This window comes from Myxine glutinosa, chromosome 7, assembly GCF_964187855.1.
Source record: "Myxine glutinosa chromosome 7, kmMyxGlut1.1, whole genome shotgun sequence".
Classification (NCBI taxonomy): domain Eukaryota; kingdom Metazoa; phylum Chordata; class Myxini; order Myxiniformes; family Myxinidae; genus Myxine; species Myxine glutinosa.
The window spans coordinates 117,927,341-117,947,817 of NC_136267.1; the positions used below are offsets into that span (position 1 = coordinate 117,927,341).

Sequence of the window (20,477 nt, forward strand, 5' to 3'; positions counted from 1 at the left end):
GGAAAGTGGTTTTGCAACACCAACACACGTGTGGAAAGTGGTTTTGCAACATGACCACAAGTGTGGAAAGTGGTTTTGCAACATGACCACAAGTGTGGAAAGTGGTTTTGCAACACTAACACAAGTGTGGAAAGTGGTTTTGCAACATGACCACAAGTGTGGAAAGTGGTTTTGCAACACCAACACAAGTGTGGAAAGTGGTTTTGCAACACCAACACACGTGTGGAAAGTGGTTTTGCAACATGACCACAAGTGTGGAAAGTGGTTTTGCAACATGACCACAAGTGTGGAAAGTGGTTTTGGAACACCAACACAAGTGTGGAAAGTGGTTTTGCAACATGACCACAAGTGCGAAAAAAATGTATATATATATATATATATTTAGATACATACCGAAATTACTTTCCAAGTTCGCATCGTCATAAAATGCGTTTCATGAAAAAAAAAAAAAAAAAAAAGAGGTGCGGATGTATTCACAAAATTGTTGGCTCGGTTGTGGCTCTCATCACAAATTTGGTTTCTTTGCTTCAGTAAAAAATGATTTTTTTTTGTGAAACAAAGCTCAGGTGCACATAATTTACAGATTATAAGCTTGACTCTAAAAGCTAAGATTAATAATTAGGTAACGCTTAAACGCAGGATGTGACGTAGTACGCAGTTTGCGTATAGTCTACAGCATCACTGTATGCATGAGACGCCGCTGGTGTTTAGCGAACGGCGGCATCTGAGGCGGAGTTCGCTGAGTGAAAATCCAATCAATTTTTTCTTAATCTTAACATAAGGGCTTCGTTGTACATGCGTTGTAAAAAAAACATTTTCTTTGCGTTGCTCTGTCCGGTGTCGCTTTTTCCGTCTCGTTAGTTTCGGTTCGTTGAAGGTAGCGATGAGGAAAACGGTACCTTTGCCTTGATGCGACGTGTGGTGGCTTTGAGACGTGAGGGGGGAAGCGGCGAACAGACAGACAGAGAGAGACGAGGAGACGGACGACCAGCGGACGAGGAGGTCTCGGCTAAACTAATCCCGGCTGGGTTCGACAACAGACAATAGGTCCATAGGAAGAGATGGCCGAGGCGAGACTTTGCTGATTCGGTCGAAGTGGAAAGGTAAAAAGTGCTGCGAGGCCTCTGGGGGCACCAAGCACTGTTACATCATCATGAATAATCACCACCACCATCACCACCTGCACCACCAGCCGCCACAGTTCATCCAACAGCAGCAGCAACAACAGCTTTCCAATTCGGCGGCGATCCGTGCTGAGATCCAACGTTTCGAAAGTGTCCATCCCAACATATACTCAATCTACGATCTTCTCGAGCAGATAGAAGACCTAGCTCTGCAGACACAGATCCGCGAGCACGTCATCAGCATTGAAGGTGAGCTGCGGCTTACCTGTATATATATACCCGTGCCGTGTGGTCGTTCAAGAATCGCTTTCTCGCTGTTCTAACCTTCCTTGCTAATGGTTGTTTTGGAAGTTTTGTTTCCACGATGTCACGTTACGTTCGTTGTAGGAGTTCGTTCTGTGACTGCTGTCAGCCCAACAAATGTTCCGACAGATTGACGTGGAGCTCACCTGTCCGAGTTGGAATCCTGACCCGACTACGAGGTGCTTCACAGGTGTCAATCGATTGATTGTCCCTCGGATGGACGTTAAACTGGGTGTCCCGTCTATCACTCATACTTTGTGGACGTTATAGATACCACGGTGTCTCGCGAAGAGGAGGGGAGTTATCTCCGGCACCCTGAAGAAATTCCAAATTCCTGGCACCTTCAGTCAAACGTCTGACATGAACACTTACTTGGGCTAAACTGAGTTGGGCTAAACTGAGTTGGGCTAAACTGAGTTGGGCTAAACTGAGTTGGGCTAAACTGAGTTGGGCTAAACTGAGTTGGGCTAAACTGAGTTGGGCTAAACTGAGTTGGGCTAAACTGAGTTGGGCTAAACTGAGTTGGGCTAAACTGAGTTGGGCTAAACTGAGTTGGGCGAAACTGAGTTGGGCGAAACTGACTTGGGCGAAACTGACTTGGGCGAAACTGAGTTGGGCGAAACTGAGTTGGGCGAAACTGAGTTGGGCGAAACTGACTTGGGCGAAACTGACTTGGGCGAAACTGACTTGGGCGAAACTGACTTGGGCGAAACTGACTTGGGCTAAACTGACTTGGGCGAAACTGACTTGGGCGAAACTGACTTGGGCGAAACTGACTTGGGCGAAACTGACTTGGGCGAAACTGACTTGGGCGAAACTGACTTGGGCGAAACTGACTTGGGCGAAACTGACTTGGGCGAAACTGACTTGGGCGAAACTGACTTGGGCGAAACTGACTTGGGCGAAACTGACTTGGGCGAAACTGACTTGGGCTAAACTGACTTGGGCGAAACTGACTTGGGCGAAACTGAGTTGGGCGAAACTGAGTTGGGCGAAACTGAGTTGGGCGAAACTGAGTTGGGCGAAACTGAGTTGGGCGAAACTGAGTTGGGCGAAACTGAGTTGGGCGAAACTGAGTTGGGCGAAACTGAGTTGGGCGAAACTGAGTTGGGCGAAACTGAGTTGGGCGAAACTGAGTTGGGCGAAACTGAGTTGGGCGAAACTGAGTTGGGCGAAACTGAGTTGGGCGAAACTGAGTTGGGCGAAACTGAGTTGGGCGAAACTGAGTTGGGCGAAACTGAGTTGGGCGAAACTGAGTTGGGCGAAACTGAGTTGGGCGAAACTGAGTTGGGCGAAACTGAGTTGGGCGAAACTGAGTTGGGCGAAACTGAGTTGGGCGAAACTGAGTTGGGCGAAACTGAGTTGGGCGAAACTGAGTTGGGCGAAACTGAGTTGGGCGAAACTGAGTTGGGCGAAACTGAGTTGGGCGAAACTGAGTTGGGCGAAACTGAGTTGGGCGAAACTGAGTTGGGCGAAACTGAGTTGGGCGAAACTGAGTTGGGCGAAACTGAGTTGGGCGAAACTGAGTTGGGCGAAACTGAGTTGGGCGAAACTGAGTTGGGCGAAACTGAGTTGGGCGAAACTGAGTTGGGCGAAACTGAGTTGGGCGAAACTGAGTTGGGCGAAACTGAGTTGGGCGAAACTGAGTTGGGCGAAACTGAGTTGGGCGAAACTGAGTTGGGCGAAACTGAGTTGGGCGAAACTGAGTTGGGCGAAACTGAGTTGGGCGAAACTGAGTTGGGCGAAACTGAGTTGGGCGAAACTGAGTTGGGCGAAACTGAGTTGGGCGAAACTGAGTTGGGCGAAACTGAGTTGGGCGAAACTGAGTTGGGCGAAACTGAGTTGGGCGAAACTGAGTTGGGCGAAACTGAGTTGGGCGAAACTGAGTTGGGCGAAACTGACTTGGGCGAAACTGACTTGGGCGAAACTGACTTGGGCGAAACTGACTTGGGCGAAACTGACTTGGGCGAAACTGACTTGGGCGAAACTGACTTGGGCGAAACTGACTTGGGCGAAACTGACTTGGGCGAAACTGACTTGGGCGAAACTGACTTGGGCGAAACTGACTTGGGCGAAACTGACTTGGGCGAAACTGACTTGGGCGAAACTGACTTGGGCGAAACTGACTTGGGCGAAACTGACTTGGGCGAAACTGACTTGGGCGAAACTGACTTGGGCGAAACTGACTTGGGCGAAACTGACTTGGGCGAAACTGACTTGGGCGAAACTGACTTGGGCGAAACTGACTTGGGCGAAACTGACTTGGGCGAAACTGAGTTGGGCGAAACTGAGTTGGGCGAAACTGAGTTGGGCGAAACTGAGTTGGGCGAAACCGAGTTGGGCGAAACCGAGTTGGGCGAAACCGAGTTGGGCGAAACCGAGTTGGGCGAAACCGAGTTGGGCGAAACCGAGTTGGGCGAAACCGAGTTGGGCGAAACCGAGTTGGGCGAAACCGAGTTGGGCGAAACCGAGTTGGGCGAAACCGAGTTGGGCGAAACCGAGTTGGGCGAAACCGAGTTGGGCGAAACCGAGTTGGGCGAAACCGAGTTGGGCGAAACCGAGTTGGGCGAAACCGAGTTGGGCGAAACCGAGTTGGGCGAAACCGAGTTGGGCGAAACCGAGTTGGGCGAAACCGAGTTGGGCGAAACCGAGTTGGGCGAAACCGAGTTGGGCGAAACCGAGTTGGGCGAAACCGAGTTGGGCGAAACCGAGTTGGGCGAAACCGAGTTGGGCGAAACCGAGTTGGGCGAAACTGAGTTGGGCGAACCTCTTTCCCCAACTGACCCCACAAGAAGGTGGGAAATATTGGGGCCGTTATATAAGCAGTCGCAGTACAAGTAGTGAGTTAACCAAAGTCAATATTTATCTCCCTCAACAGAATTGCATTTATCTTTTCATGCTGAAGGGTCTTAGCAGCATGTGCTTAGGTCTGGTGTTGGCTTTAACGGTCAAGGTGGCTGGCTTGAGGTCTTCGGTCTTGAATTTGAGCCTCTGTCGTGCTGTTGAAATAACCCCAGGTGGGTTGACTCAGCCTGTCGTCCTTCCGAGGTCGGCTAAACGAGTACCAGTTTCATGGTAGAGGGGCACTGCATCATCAGCACAGCAGTGCTTCCAGAAATGATGCAACCAGCAGCCACAGGTTGCATACAAAACCACACCAAGCACGTCGTCCTTCACCATTTCGGTGTTTGTGTGGAATGGGCAAAATGATTGGTGTAGTGTGAACCCAGAAATACTGGACGCGGAAGGTCAAAGGCAGAAAACGTCTCAGACAGCCTCTAATTGAAGAGTTGTGTGTAAATGGCCAAATGTTTCGCTGTTGGGATGACATATGGGGAGAATGGAGTGCTGTGTGTGCAGCCGTTGGCTGTACACTCCCCTGATTGTGTGCTAAAGATAGGACCCTGTGATGAAGGATTTACTGACAGCTTGCTGTTGCTATGTTTGGTGAATGTAGCAATAATAATTCCGCAGTTAGCGAAACACTTCCTCGGTATGAGTCCATAAGCGCTTTACAGCGGAACAAACATTGCACAAAAGTACTTACTCTCGGCAAAAAAGCAGCGATTTGTTTTGTTGCACGAAGTTGACATTCCTTGTTCGGAGCTTGCGCCAGTGCTGGTGATTGGCTGTACTTACTGTTCCTTTACAGCCACTATGCTCTTTCTTAGGACGTGATTAGTTAATCTCACTGCCATGCAGTTGGCATGACAGATGCAGCAGGGTTTGCTCGGCTTTGGACGATCAATTCGGCCACTCACCACCCACGATGAACGTGTGCGAGTGTATAGGAAACATGGACGATCGCTATTTTGCAAATCTGATGCAACGGTCAGTATTGCTTTGCAAGCAAAACAGCAGATCTTATCTCAGACTTCTCAATCGGTACAATCTGTGCTCTCCTGAGAAGTGCGATTTGTGATGCATTATTGCTACCTGCTCACATATGTGAACCTTTCATGTTTGAGGAACAGGGATGAGGAACTAAATCAATTTGGCTCCTGGTGTAGTTGTACCCACCAGAAATTGCTCGAAACAACAGGGTGTGTTTATTGTGTCAAAATGGGTTTGCAGTACCTCATTGAGCAAATAAATAAAAAAACTCCAGAAATTTACACTTAGTTTATGAAGCTGCTTTTACTGCTTAATAGGGCATTTGTCATACATGTATATGATCTGAATGAATGAATGATCGTTTTAAGGCCATCGATCTGAATATATTTCATTAATTACCAAATCTGGTGATTAATTACTATTTTTGGCAGAGGTGCTGAATAGGATTCGGGTGGGTGTGAATGCATGGAGAAGGTTGGAGGGAGTAATGGCAGACAGAAAAATATCAAGATAATTGAAAGGGAACGTCTTGGTGTCTTGTGTGATGCCAAATACATGACCTTTATTATACATGACAAATTACATACATACATTAACTCGTATCAAAAACAGACATTAATTAATTAATTAATTAATAAAAAACATTAATTAAATTCAAATTCACATTAACATTAACATTAAATTAACGTAACATTCAACATAATACAATTTCATTAACATTAAATTAATTAATTAATCAACAATAAATTAAATTAAATTAAATACATACATTTGTGTCAAATACATGACAAAATTATACAAGAGGACTACTATTATGGTCTCGACAATGGTGGTATGTATGGACAGACACCAACAGGGGCTGCGGGTCTGTGAGAACAACTGGGTCAGGAGGATTGCGGAAGTGAAGAGGGTGGATAGAAGGAGGATGGATGAACTGAGGGAGGAGATTCTTGTGCAGATGAACTTGACATGGAGATTGGTAACTGGCTGTCTGAAGTGGGCTGGACACTTTGTGTGGATGAGGAAGAGAGAGAATGACGAAGAGAGCAGATAGGTTGAGGGAGCAAGGTGGGAGGAATTGATGTACCCTGCGGTTGAGATGGGATGATTGTGTGGGAGGGATATCAATAAGGGGGTGGTTGGAGATTGGAGAGAGTTGGCTGAGGGCATGGGGTAGTGGAGGAGTATCGTGGGCAAGGCAGTGTTAAAGCTTGCTGCAGTTTGATTTCACCCCTTATATGGGGAAGAGAAGGAAGAGGAAGAAGATATAATCATTGCTATTTTACTGTGCTCCTTCATTGCTGACAACCAGTCAATGATCTGTGAATATGGTTATCTTGTAGGGAATTCTCCATTATATCAGAGTCCAAAACCATGGTGATCCAAACAAAGGTAAGGGTTTTTTTGATTTTAAAACAGGCTACCGAGTAACAACCACAAAAAGCATTTTTCTTTGTATCCATCAGCATTTCTAGTTTTAAAGTACGTATACTTTGCTTGTCGTGTAGTGAAGGCACATTCATCTGGTGAACGAGAACGCCTCTCAGTAGAGCGCGCATACTCCCGCCGTGGGTCAAGTTGGAGCCCTATCTTCCAATGGTAAAAATTCCTGGATCGGGAATAATATCCTGAGCTTCACCAAAAACTAATCAATTCTTTATCCAAAGGGCAATCATCCCACCAACTTTCATCCAAATCCGTTCAGAACTTTTCCAGATATCTTGTTCACAAACACACGAACATATGCACACATACGCGTACACACACACACACACACACACACACACACACACACACACACACACACACACACACACACACACACACACACACACACACACACACGATCGAATGCATCATTACTCCCTGGTGGGAGTAATTATTTGGAATGAGGAGTGGCAGTCGATTCAAACTCTGCCTGATTTTTATCCAGGATACATTAGCTCCAACTGTAAAATTGCACAATTTTGAGTTGTGTTTGTATTCCTTTACTACTTTAGACCATTCATTCAAACGTGTAAATATGCGCAGGTCTTTGATCATATAGGATTTGATTCCTCCAGCAAAATGCAAACTGCACCATGTTCATCCATTTTGACCGAGATGATTTTATTTTGAATCAAACCCACCTTCAACCTCTCCCTCTTACGATTGGTTAGTAACAAATAGAAATGTAACGAGAAACGGCACTCGGTAGAGAGCATACCTCTGCCAGGTGAACAGTTAACGTTTTGTATCCCAGAGTAGACCAGAAAATCACAATACAGAATCACATTTAATCAAAAGAATCCGTCCACAACTTTTTGAGATATCCTGCTTTGTATCGCTTTTGGCCCTATCTCCCAATGGTGAAGAATCACTTAAAAAATTCATCGTAGCCGGATCCGCATCCGGATCCGGATCCGGATCTTCACCAAAATTGAATCGATTCGTCCTTGTCACACACGCAACCTGTCCACAAAGTTTCGTCCGAATCTGTCCACAACTTTTTGAGATATCCTGTTTTGTATCGTTTTTGGCCCTATCTCCCAATGGTGAAGAATCACTTAAAAAATTCTAGTAGCCGGATCCGGATCTTCACCAAAATCTAAACATTTCGTCCTTGTCACATACGTTATACCTCTGCCAAATTTCTTCTGAATCTGTCCACAACTTTTTGAGATATTTTGTTCACAAACAAACAGACAGGGGTGAAAACATAACCTCCATCCACCTTTGGTGGCAGAGGTAACAACCAATCAACACATGGTTGTTGCAATGAAGTTTGGTATGCAGCAGTTTTACTTTCTGCATGTTTTCAAAGAGTAAATATCGGTACCACCTGGCCAGCTTGAGTTGTACACAGCATCTGAAAATGAAGATGCCGCACTTGATTCTAGCTTTATCCCAGAATTCCCAGAGTAAACATTGCATGATGTCATTGAGAGTTATCTCCAATGGGAAAGCTTCAGGCAGGTGGCAAAGAGAAGTTTCATGAAGTTGGATACTGATTGAGTGTTGTTGCTTTAACTTCGACTTGCTTGTTCCTGTTTCCTGGTCATACACCAGAGATTTTCATGACAAAGGTCGCCGTGGGCAACTTGATGATGGCTACTTCTCGCTAAAGTTGACTGCTTTTTGTTTTCTTTTTGTCAAGTCATAAACTCTCATTTGAGTAATGTGAAAAGGTTCAGAATTATTACATCAAATTTGAGTTTAAGAGCTTGAAATGTGTTGCTGTGAATGTATGCTGCTGTTTAATATTTAAAACGGTTCATCATCATGGGCGAATGGTGTTTTACGATCAGGGGCGATGGGTTGTATCGGATACCCAATGAGATGCTGGGTTACTTGGCCGCTGAAATATTATTATGATTCGGTGCCACTTTGATGATGCGGGGACTCCACTGTGATCATGACCATGCCACAAAGCCTTCCAGAGAGTTTCTGGAAAATTCAAATAAATTTGTTTTCCCAACAAAAAGACCATTTTAATCCGAGTCCATTTTAATCCTCTGCATATTCCCTAGCCTGGTGGTTTAATGATTAAGGTAGCTGGCTTGTCTTGGTTCTATCTTGACACGTGATCTATTCTATTTTGACATTTTGACACGTGTCTTGACACGTGATCTTACGGTCCTAAGTTTGGGCGAATGTGAAGCCGTTGAATTAACATCACGTGGGTTGACTCAGCCTGTCATCCTTCTGAGGTTGGCAAAATGAGTACCAGCTTACTGGGAATGGGGGGGGGGGGGGGGGTGGCAGGAAGGGGAATTGCATCAGTGGAACAGCAGCACCCCCAAAAATGATGCAGCCAAGCAGCCACAGCCACACGCTGCGTATAAACCACCACCACCACCATGTCTGTCTATTTGAAAGTGGACCTGTCTTTTTTATCAACAAGACTGTCCTGTCTCTTAATCTGATGATTCAATCAGGCCTTTTTGTATAGAATGACGAGGAGACAGACGGTAAAATGGCAAAATACTCACAGTGGGGCCACAGTTGAACAAACAGGAAAGGAGGGGAGGGTAGGGAACGCAGTAACCTGCAAGTAGGAGGGTGAGGTTAGGTCCAGTTAATGTGGGTACACAAGATTACGGAAAGTTAAAAAATTGTGTTTTTAGCTGGAAGTTGCAGTGACCCTCTCAGGATACTAGGTGTCATTCACTTTGCGTAAACCCGAAGAGTGTCATTTCGTTGAAGTTGTCAACATGTGGTGTCAGTTTATTTTTGTTGCAGGTAGATTACCCTGTATGAGCATTTGATTGGTTGTTACCTCTGCCACCAAAGGTGGATGGAGGTTATGTTTTCACCCCTGTCTGTCCGTTTGACCGTTTGTCTGTCTGTTTGTTTGTTTGTTTGTTTGTTTGTTTGTGAACAAAATATCTCAAAGCGTTGTGGTCGGATTCTAACGCAATTTGGCAGAAATGTAGCGTATGTGACAAGGACGAAATGATTGGATTTTGGTGAAGATCCGGCTTAGGATCCGGTTACTAGAAATTTTAAAGTGATTCTTCACCATTGGGAGGAAGGGCCAAAAACGATACATAGTGGGATATCAACCCCCCAAAGCCCTCTCCCTCCCACACATCTCCCTGCTCTTAAATGTTGTGTGCTCTCAAGTGTTTGTGTGCTTCCCTTTCTCTCCCCATCTTGTCTTCCGCTCCCTCCTTTTATATATTTTGTTTGTCTGGTTGATTTGTTTGTGAAGTAAATGTCAGCTCTTTCACGAGTCTCGATTCAGTATACAAAAAAAAAAAAAATCTCAAAAAGTTATGGACGGATTTGGACAAAACGTTGTGGACAGGTTGTATGTGTGTGTCAAGGAAGAATCGATTCAATTTTGGTGAAGATCCGGATGCAGCTAGTATAATTTTAAAAGTGATTCTTCACCATTGAGTGATGTGGCCAACCAGGCGGAGGTTTGCTCTCTACTGAGTGCCGTTTAGTTTCGGATTGTGTTGGATCTGTGAATTGCTGTCTGTGTACCATTATATCCACAAGATGAAGAACTTTTGACAATGTGTATGAAGGATTTGCCTTTTCAATGTAGTAATAATTTTGTCCTTTGAACCCCATGTGTAAGCACCTTTATTTGTGTTTTTTTTTTACTGTATAGTACTCTTGAAACAAAATAATACATCATAACATTCAAATTAGAGATTCCTTTTTCTTCTTGCACGCAGATCCACTAGATTGCCTGCCATATGTAGTGTTGATTGATTGCGGCCTTGCTTTGTTGACATTGTTCAAGGTGCTGTCGCCTGCAGTAATAATAGCATCAAATTTTCGAAACCATTTTTTATCTAGCCTTTGGTGCATGTCTCGTGCATTGTTGTCTGACAAACAATTGAAGGCTTTTTATACTTTCCATATCTATTGTTGTTTCTACAATGCCATTTTGCTCCCAAATGGGATCATTGGCTTCTTGTGAACCTGTTTATTGCTTTAATGCATGTCTTGAATGTGTATATAATATACATTGTGTATGTATAATATGTATATATACATATATATTGATCAAAACGGAACCCTTACGCCAATCTTATTTGATATCGACTGTTGCTTCAGGAGATTTATCGGAGTTACAGTGCCTTCACAAAGTATTCACGTCACACCCCTTAACTGTCTTCACATTGTATTGTGTTACAGCCTGAATTTAAAATGGATTCAATTGAGATTTTTTTGTCACTGATCTACTCATAATATTCCATAATGTCAGTGGAATTATTTCTTTTGATTTCTTTTTTTTTTTTTTTACAAAATAATTGAAAATGAAATACAGAAATATCTAATTTACAAAAGTTTTACAAAAGAAAATTTACATTTACAAAATTAACATTTAATTTAACCCCCTGAGTCAATACTTTGTAGAAGCGCCTTTGGCAGCGAAGTCTTTCCACATCTATCTATAATTCCATTAATCTCTGTGTGTATGTGTGTGTGTATGTGTGTATGCGACAACGATTTCTCGACAACTACCGGTCCGATATACTTGAAACTTGCCAGGTATATTGCTGGGGACCCGAGGATGTGCCTTTTCAAGGTTTGAAATTAATCGGACAAGTAGTTACCGAGCTATGGCGATTTAGCCGTTCGCCGTTCGCTTTGGCGTTGCGAATGGACCAAACCATTTCATGTAAATAGAGGGGGGGGTTCTGTGGTCGTTGCGAATGGACCAAACCATTTCATGTAAATAGAGGGGGGGGATTGTCACTGTACTCGCAAGCCGTTCGCCGTTCGCTTTGGCGTTGCGAATGGACCAAACCATTTCATGTAAATAGAGGGGGGGGATATAATTTTAGATAGATATATAGTACGGGCATATATATAGTACGGGCATGCCCTAGTATTCTCAATGTGATTCAAGTCTGGGCTTTGGCTAGGCCACCCAAGGACTTTCAGATTCTTGTTCTGAAGCCATTCCAATGCAGCTTTGGCTATATGCTATGCTTGGGGTCATTGTCCTGTTGGAACGTAAATCTTTGCTGCAGTCTAAGGTCATTTGCACTGAAGCAGGTTCTCCTCAAGAATTTGCCTGTATTTGGCTCCATTCATTTTTCCCTCTATCCTTACAAGTCTCCCAGTCCCTGCTGCTGAAAAGCATCCTCATAGCATGATGCTGCCACCACCATGCTTCACGGTAGGGATGGTGTTAGATGGATGATGAGCTGTACTCGGTTTTCCATCAAACATGTAGCGCTTTGCATTCAGGTTGAAGTGTTAAATTTTCATCTCAACAGACCACAGTGTCTTTCCCATGCCTTTTTGCAAACTCCAGGCATGCTCTCATGTGCTTTTTTCTCAGCAGTGCCACTCTCCCATAAAGCCTAGATTTCTGAAGTGCTGCTGTGACTTGTCCTTCTAGCAGGTTCTCCCATTTCAGCCAAGGAACTCTGTTGTTCTGTCAGAGTGGTCATTGGGTTATTGGTCACCTCCCTGACTAAGGTCATTCTTGTCTTGTTACTCAGTTGAGTCGGCCGGCCAGCTCTAGGAAGAGTCTGGGTAGTTCCATATTCTTTCCATTTCTTAATGATGGAGCTCACTGTGCTCTTGGGAACTTTCAACACCATAGAAATAGTTTTATAACCCTCCGCAGATCTACACCTCCTCACAATTCCTTGTCGGAGTTCTATGGACAGTTCCTTGGACTTTATGGTGGAGTTTCTGCTCTGACATGCGCTGTCAACTGTGGAACCTTAGTCATGGCCAAAAATATTTGCACCCTTGCACTTTTTTCAAATAACTCACAATTTGCTGGAAAAATAACTTGAAATTGACCAAAGTATTTGGTCTCCACAATTCTTTATTTCACTGTTCATATTACAGAACCTTTGTTTTTGATTCAGAACCTAATATACCCTTTTAAATTAGAAAATAAAAAGAAATGGCATTCACAAAATTATTGACACTGGACTTAATATTTGGTAGCACAGCCTTTGGCAAAATAACTGCAGTCAAGCGCTTCCTATAGCCATGAATGAGCTTCCTACACCTCTCCACTGGCAGTTTGTCCCACTCTTCTTGTGCAAACTGCACCAGTTCTCCCAGATTTGAAGGGTGCCTTCTCCCAACTGCTGTTTTCATATCTCCCCATAGGTGTTCAATGGGATTTAGATCTGGACTCATTGCTGGCCACTTCAGATCAGTCCAGTGTTTTGTCTTGAACCAATCCTGGGTGCTTTTTGAAGTGTGTTTGGCGTCATTGTCCTTCTTCAAGACCCATGACCTTCGACGGAGACGAAGCTTTCTGACACTGGGTTGAACATTGCGCTCCAAAATGTCTTGGCAATCTCCTGATTTTATGATGCCGTGCACACATTCAAGGCACCCATTGCCAGAGGCAGCACAGCAACCCCAAAACATCACTGAACCTCCTCCATGTTTGACTGTATGGAAGGTGTTCTTTTCTTTGAAGGCTTCATTTTGTTTTCTGTAAACAGAGATGATGTGCTTCACCAAAAAGGTCTAATTTGGTCTCATCTGTCCACAGGACATTCTCTCAGAAGGAATTTGGCTTGTTCAGGTGTGTTTTGGCAAACTCTTATGTCTCTCTCTCAGCATTGGGGCTCTCCTGGGTCTCCGACCATCGAACCCCCTTTCATTGAGATGACGACAGATAGTGCGAGTTGAAACTGGTTTTCTCTTGTGGCCATGTCCAGGGAGGTTGGCTACAGTGCCATGGGCCTTAAACTTCCTGATAACATTGCGTACGGTGGACACAGGAGCATCAAGGTCTCTGGAGATGGACTTGTAGGCTTGAGATTGTCCATGCTTGGCTACCATCTTGTGTCTGACCTCCTCAGACAATTTTCTGGTTTTGTTTCTTTTCGCCATGCTCATTGTGGTAGACAAAGTGACACAAAACAGCAGAATAACTCCTTTTCTCTATTGAAACTGGTTGAATGAGTGATTTTTATATTGTAGGCACCCTCAACTCACCATAGGTGAGTTCAATTCCAAAGTAAAGGAGAATGACCTGCTTGAAATCTAATTATTTCTAACAACTTCTATAAGGTGCCAATAATATTGTCCGAGCCATTTTAGGATTTCTGTGTGGAATAAGCTAAGATTTAGTAATTTCCTTTCTGCTTTTTTTGTTTTGTTCCACTGCAAACCAAATAAATACATATGTGGGTACCAATTGTTTTTTTTATTTCAACAATTTTCTGGAAGAAATGGTGCATTCTTTGAAAAAAGTGCAAGGGTGCCAATATGTTTGGCCACAACAGTATATAGAAAGGTGTGTTTCTTTCTAAATCATGTCCAATCAATGGAATTGGCCAAAAGTGGACTCCAACCAAGTTGTAGACATCTCAAGGATGATCAAAGGAAATTGGATGCACCTGAGCTCAATTTGTAGTGTCATAGCAAAGGGGTTGAATACTTATTGACTCAAGACATTTCAGCTTTCGTTTTTAAATAATTTGTAAAAAATTCAAAAGAAAAAAAGAAATTCCACTTTGACATGATGGGGTATCATGCGTATATCAGTCACAAAAAATAATTTGTGACTGCAACAATTTCAGGCTGTAAGCTTGTAACACAACAAAATGTGAAAAAGTCAAGGGGTGTGAATAATTTCTGAAGGCACCTTGCTTGCTGACATGCTCATGATGTTTTTTTTCAGTTTCCTTGTTTCAAACTGTCTGAGAAAAAATTGCCCACAAGTTTGTGTCTTGGACCAACGATTTGAGTGTCACGACGTCTTTATATTATTTTTGCTTGGGTGGACAGCTATAAAAGTATTTCCTGTGTGGTGCTGTCAGACCTTGAAGGCCGCTCAAGCATGTATAACATCGACTCTTGACTATGAGAATGAAATTTTTTTTGTGGCATCTCATTTCTGAGTGTACCGGTATGCCAATGGGATGTCTCTTGGTTTTAGGTTGAATTTGAGGATGTGATTCGTCATTCGTGCTTATGCAGTAATAATCGAAGCACAAGTAGTCTCACTGCCGTCTCTATTTGATCTTATTCGTTGAATAATTGTCTTTTGAATTAAATATCCATAATGCATTTTGGGGGAGGGGAGCCTTTAAAGCCTCTAATGGCCTCTAAAGGAGGAATCTCTTTCATTGATGAATTCAAACAATTAACTTGCTTTCTAAAGTTTATGATGTTGATTGACTTAAATGATGATTTGTTATGGTGGCACAGTTTATTTTCTCTGTGTTCACAGATTATCCACAGTATCTAGTCCACACTAATGGCCATTAATCTTTATCCATTGTAAAGTTTTGGCATTCACATGAAAATATTTAATTGACGGGACAGCATTTTTTTTAAATTTTTTTTATTGAATAAAAAGTCAAGGTCCCTGGAAAAACTACAACACAGAACGGATCAGGACGCAACATCGGAAAAGGAACACTAGCAAGAGAGGGGAATGGCAACAGCTGCGCTGACGGACAAAATAGAGGGAGATGGACAAGCAATGGATGTGGGTAAGAATGAAGGGTAGAGGAAGATGCACCAAGAGGTGGTTTAACATTGTGATTTGGGAGGGTGGGTGGTTTAACAGGTTTAGAGAAGATCATAGCTTTGGATGGGGGATGATCTGAGATGGTGATGAACAGCTTTCTTGAAGACCTAGAGGGAAGAACAAGATTGAAGACAGTGTGAAGTTGGTTCAAAAGCTGGGAAAAAAGAGGAGCAAATGAGTTGAGGTGAGCAGTGGTTCTGGATCAAATAAGTGGAGGTAGTGAACCAGCTGGCATCATGCGAAGGTGTTGTGGTGGATCACGTGATAACTACGAGGGTGATTGGCAGAGCACCATAGCTTAATTTGCAGTGATTGGTAGTGCTCTCTGGGTATAACCATTGTTCATAGTCGGCTCTTAGTTCATTCCCTGATTTGGTAAAGGCAAATTACATGTTCACTCTTGTGTGTTGGTGTTCGTGTTGGTATTGGTGTGGTTGTATTGGTGCCTGGTAGTGGTGGAAATTATTTTGCCTTTTAACACAGGCCAGGCAGATTCCACACAATTCCAGTTTTGAAAGTGCAGCCGCAACTTGTGTATCTTTATCCTCTACCTCCCCCTCTCCCCCATTTCTAACAATTAAAACGTCAAATTGTGGCATTGGGGACAATACAGAAATGATGAGTTGTTTGCCTATGCAAGTTGTCAGGAAATAAACAAGATTGGTTTTATGCTCTCTCGTGTTGGTGGGACCGAAATGAACATCGACACACCAATTGAAATTTTGATCAGAACCAAGTGGGCAATCTGGAATATCTGTTGGAATATCTGTGGAAGCTGTGGTCGTGGTGGAATATCTTGCAATGGTAAAATCATGTGTATTGATCTATCAATCTAATAGCTCGGACCTCAACCTGAACAATCTGTTTGAAAAATACTGTACCACAAAGATGAACTGATTACATTTTGGGTTTGAAACGTCAAAGGACATGCGACCTAATAGAAAATCATTTTGTTTCTACAATACCATGTGAACCACTGAAGGGATTTCAACCAAACCTGGCACGAGTATGGACTGTAATTCAAAGATTTAATGATTCGATTTTGGGTGATTAGAGGCGGCAGGAACAAGCTGATTCGATTTTGGTTCAGGTCCGAATCCAGATCTGGCATATCAGTTTGATACAAAACGTAGACCGTTCAGCCTGGCGGGTGTATGCTCTCTACCAAGTGTCGTCTAGTGCAGCCTTTAATTGAGATCGAATGTAACGGGGGGGGGGGGGAGGTGGGGGTTAACATCTGACACCGGCGGAGGCACATCTATCAATGTATTAGCATCTTATTCCATTTCTGGTTTAATTTCTTTCTTTCTTTTTTTCCCTTCCAGTCTGCCTGGTTGTGTTGACCTGTGTTATCTTCCCATCTCAGCACATATATGTCCATATGATGCTAAGATTGATCCTAGGTTCGAATTCCAGGTATGAGAATAAGATGGTTAAGGTTGATCGCACTAAAATATCACAAAGTGCTGACGTTTTGGTCTATTCCCTCTATCAGAGAAAGAGAGAAAGTGATTGGAGATGGGCAGGGGTAATATTGGGTGTGTCACATTACCATTGACCTCACTGTTGACATGCTATAGGTGAGCAATACCTGTTGGTCAGAGGTGTGAGTAATGTATTGGGAAGGGTGTAAATGTCATAAGTGACGTAATAGTTTAAGGAAGAGGACAAAGAAAAATAAGGAAAATAAAATGAATTAAAAATACAAATAAAAATGGCGAAGAACAAACATTGGTTGGTATTGTGTTAACAGAAATAAAACTTTTCATTTGAACCATTTGGTATGGAGACTTTCCGAGTTAGTAGATGATTCCGGGAGTCATTACTTCAGTGTAAGAGTTGAACCACAAACCGACATGTGATGAATACAGTACATTATCCTGCTGGGAAATCTTCAACTAATTTTAAAGAAGTCTCGAAGCCATCGCCCAGTTTCAGTTATAAAGTCTGTTGCAAAGTCAACAGGAAATGCAGGAAATGACATTGGAGGTGATGCAGGTAAAATGATCGGTAATTACCTCCGCCACCAAAGGTGGATTTAGGTTATGTTTTCACCCCTGTCTGTTTGTTTGTGAACAAAATATCTCAAAGTTGTGGACGGATTTGGACGAAATTTGGCACAGATGTAGTGTATGTGACGCCGACGAAATGATTAGATTTTGGTGAAGAACCGGATTCGGATCCGGCTACTAGAATTTTAAAAGTGATTCTTCACCATTGGGAGATTGGGCCAAAAACGATACATAGCAGGATATCTCAAAAAGTTATGGATGGATTTGGACGAAACTTGGTGGACCGGTTAGGTGTCTGTCAAGAACAAATAGATTCGATTTTGGTGAAGATCCGTATCTGGATCCAACTCGTAGAATTTTAAAGTGATTCTTCACCATTGAGTGATATGGTCAACCAGGCAGAGGTTTGCTCTCTACTGAGTGCCGTTCTAGTATTGATGGTGTGATTCAGTGAATGCAGATGGGTGACCAGCTTGGACTTTGGGAGAATGAATAGCTGAGGGTTTCTTGAAGAATGCAGATGACCTGTGGTGACTTGGGGATGGCAGAGATAGGAGAGGGCATGAAGAGAAAGGCCAGATACAAGGTCAAGTATGAAATAGAGAGCCAACCAACTTGCCGCTGGTCCTTGGGAATCTGCCTCTTGCCTTGAGATCAGCCCAGCCTTGTTTTTTATATGACCTTCAGATGTACAGTACATACATACATGTACATACACACACATACAGAGAATTTGTCTCTTTTAACAGTAGGATTTGCTCACTTTCTGAATTTACTCTTTTTTAATTTAGCACTTAAGTGTGCAGCAATTACCACAAGCCACGTTTCTATACGTACTGCCAAAGAGTAGAGCAAGATTTTGTAAGGCAGGCAAAAGAGACGACTTCCCAAGTGGTTGAAAATAACAGCTGTCATAAACTGCACAAGCAAGGATAAGAGGTAGGGTTTTTTTTTTTTTTTTTTTTTTTTTTTTTTAAACTGTGAAGTACCAAGCTGCACATTCATGAGATATTACCTGGCGTGCAGAGTTTATAAAGTTTGCTTGGGGCAATTTGCTTATCAACGTAAAATGGAGAACACACTTGCATGCAGTCATGGTTAATGGGTGTTTCTTTCTTCTTTTTTTAGTGGCCTACCAACATGGCTGTCTCTTGTCACAAAGCTGTAGTCCACGAGGTATACACGATGATATTTCAAGGTGATGTCGCAAAAGCAATGATATCATAATGAACATAATGAGAGCCTGGCTGCTCCTGTAAGCCATTTTGGACAGATTATGATGGTTCTAATTCTGGTCTGTTCCTGAAGTGATTACAATGGAGATGAGGCATTTGTTCGTTTTCTGCTGCGTTTAAAGTTATTGGAACATAGGACAGCTTGTATTTGGTTGTTGAATGAGGTGTGTGTGTGTGTGTGTGTGTGTGTGTGTGTGTGTGTGTGTGTGTGTGTGTGTGTGTGTGTGTGTGTGTGTGTGTGTGTGTGTAGGTGTGTGTGTGTAGGTGTGTGTGTGTAGGTGTGTGTGTGTAGGTGTGTGTGTGTAGGTGTGTGTGTGTAGGTGTGTGTGTGTAGGTGTGTAGGTGTAGGGGCATTGAGCCAGCCCGGGCTCTGAGGCAGACATCTGAGGGGCCCCCACCCCCACCCTTTCTCCCTTTTATAACTTTTTAAGGAAATTTCTTTAATTAAAAACAAAAAACTTTTTTTTAAACAATGGTCACTTTTATTTAGCCGTATGATCGAAAATAAAGGAGATAGCAGGACGTTTGGACCAATCGAGTCAATTCACACCCTCGACTGTTGAACACTTTCTCCATAAGATTGGCAAAACAATACGTGAGAAGAGGGTTAATAATTTTTTTTGGACAAGGAGGATACAAACCCATTTCTTTGTAACACACATTTCTGGTTAATAACAATTTTCTGTAAAGTTTGAAACTACCATTAACAGCGGCAAATGTTGTTTTGTTTCTGGCAAGAAAACCGGCAAGGAAAGCAAAATCAGCTTCTGGGTTTATAATGATGAGGAATTGTGGATGGGCCGATGAGGGGTTTCACTGTACATAGTTAAAAAAAAAAAATACAGAAGAAGCTCGGGCCTCTCAACGGACCCCGGGCCCCAAGGCAGCGACCCACCCTGCCCCCCCCCCCACCCCTCTTGACGGCCGTGTGTGTGTGTGTGTGTGTGTGTGTGTGTGTGTGTGTGTGTGTGTGTGTGTGTGTGTGTGTGTGTGTGTGTGTGTGTGTGTGTGTGTGTGTGTGTGTGTGTGTATATATATATATATATATATATATATGTGTATATATGTGTATATATATGTATATATGTATATATATGTGTATATATATGTATATATGTATATATGTATATATATATATATATATATATATATATATTATATATATATATATATATATATATATATATATGTATGTATATATATATATATATATATATATATATATATGTAATATATATATATATATATATATATATATATATATATATATATATATATATATATATATATATATACAGTGAAACCTTGACTTACGAGTTTAATTCGTTCTGTGACCGAGCTCGTAACTCAATTTGCTCGTTTCTCAAATTAAATTTCCCCATTAAAATGAATTGAAATGTTATTAATCCGTTCCAGCCCGCCAAAAACCACACCAATTTTTTTTGAAATATACAGTATATATAAAAATATCTCACGCTTTATATTTCACCTGTATGCAGCATACAAGTTGGCAGGATGGCCTGGACTGGAGGTACGCACACTTGACTCTAAACTGTCCAGCCTGGGTTTGAATCCCGACCCAGCTATAACCTGTCATGTCGGTGTTTCACAGGCAGGGTGATTCATCAATGTGTGTACCGCTAAACTGGGCGCCCCGTTTGCGTCCCATTAGTTGTTGGATGTGAAGGATCTCACCGTGTCTTCCACAAAGAGAAGGCAAGCTATCGCCGGCCCTCTGAACAAGTTGTGGCCTGGCATGCTCTTCTCCTCTGCCGTTATATACGTCCTCCTCGGCATCTTTTTCCAGAAGAGCCCTGTCTCGTCACAGTTGAAGATTTGCTGGGGGATGTATCGTTCGGCTTCTATCAGTTCGGCAAAAGTTATAATAAAATCTTCAGCTGCCTTCACATCCGAGCTTGCTGCCTCACCATGCCTGACGACGGAGTGAATGCCGGTCCTCTTCTTGAAATAATCAAACCATCCCCGACTGGCTTTGAATGAC

At 42.9% G+C, this 20,477-nt stretch overlaps 1 protein-coding gene across 5 annotated transcripts in view; it reads left to right on the forward strand.

Moving 5' to 3' along the window:
• Positions 1–20,477, forward strand: part of LOC137431519 (arf-GAP with GTPase, ANK repeat and PH domain-containing protein 1) — a 709,868-nt gene that overhangs the window by 354,882 nt on the left and 334,509 nt on the right. For 2 of the 5 annotated variants that reach the window (XM_068122904.2, XM_068122907.2), the window contains exon 1: positions 636–1,373. The exons of 1 other annotated variant lie outside the window; for it this stretch is intronic. In XM_068122904.2, the coding sequence (XP_067979005.1) occupies positions 1,154–1,373 (220 nt within the window). In that variant the 5' untranslated portion in view covers positions 636–1,153. Of the gene's footprint in view, positions 1–635; positions 1,374–20,477 lie in introns of those variants that run through there. 2 more of the 5 variants (XM_068122903.2, XM_068122905.2) reach the window with 1 other exon arrangement.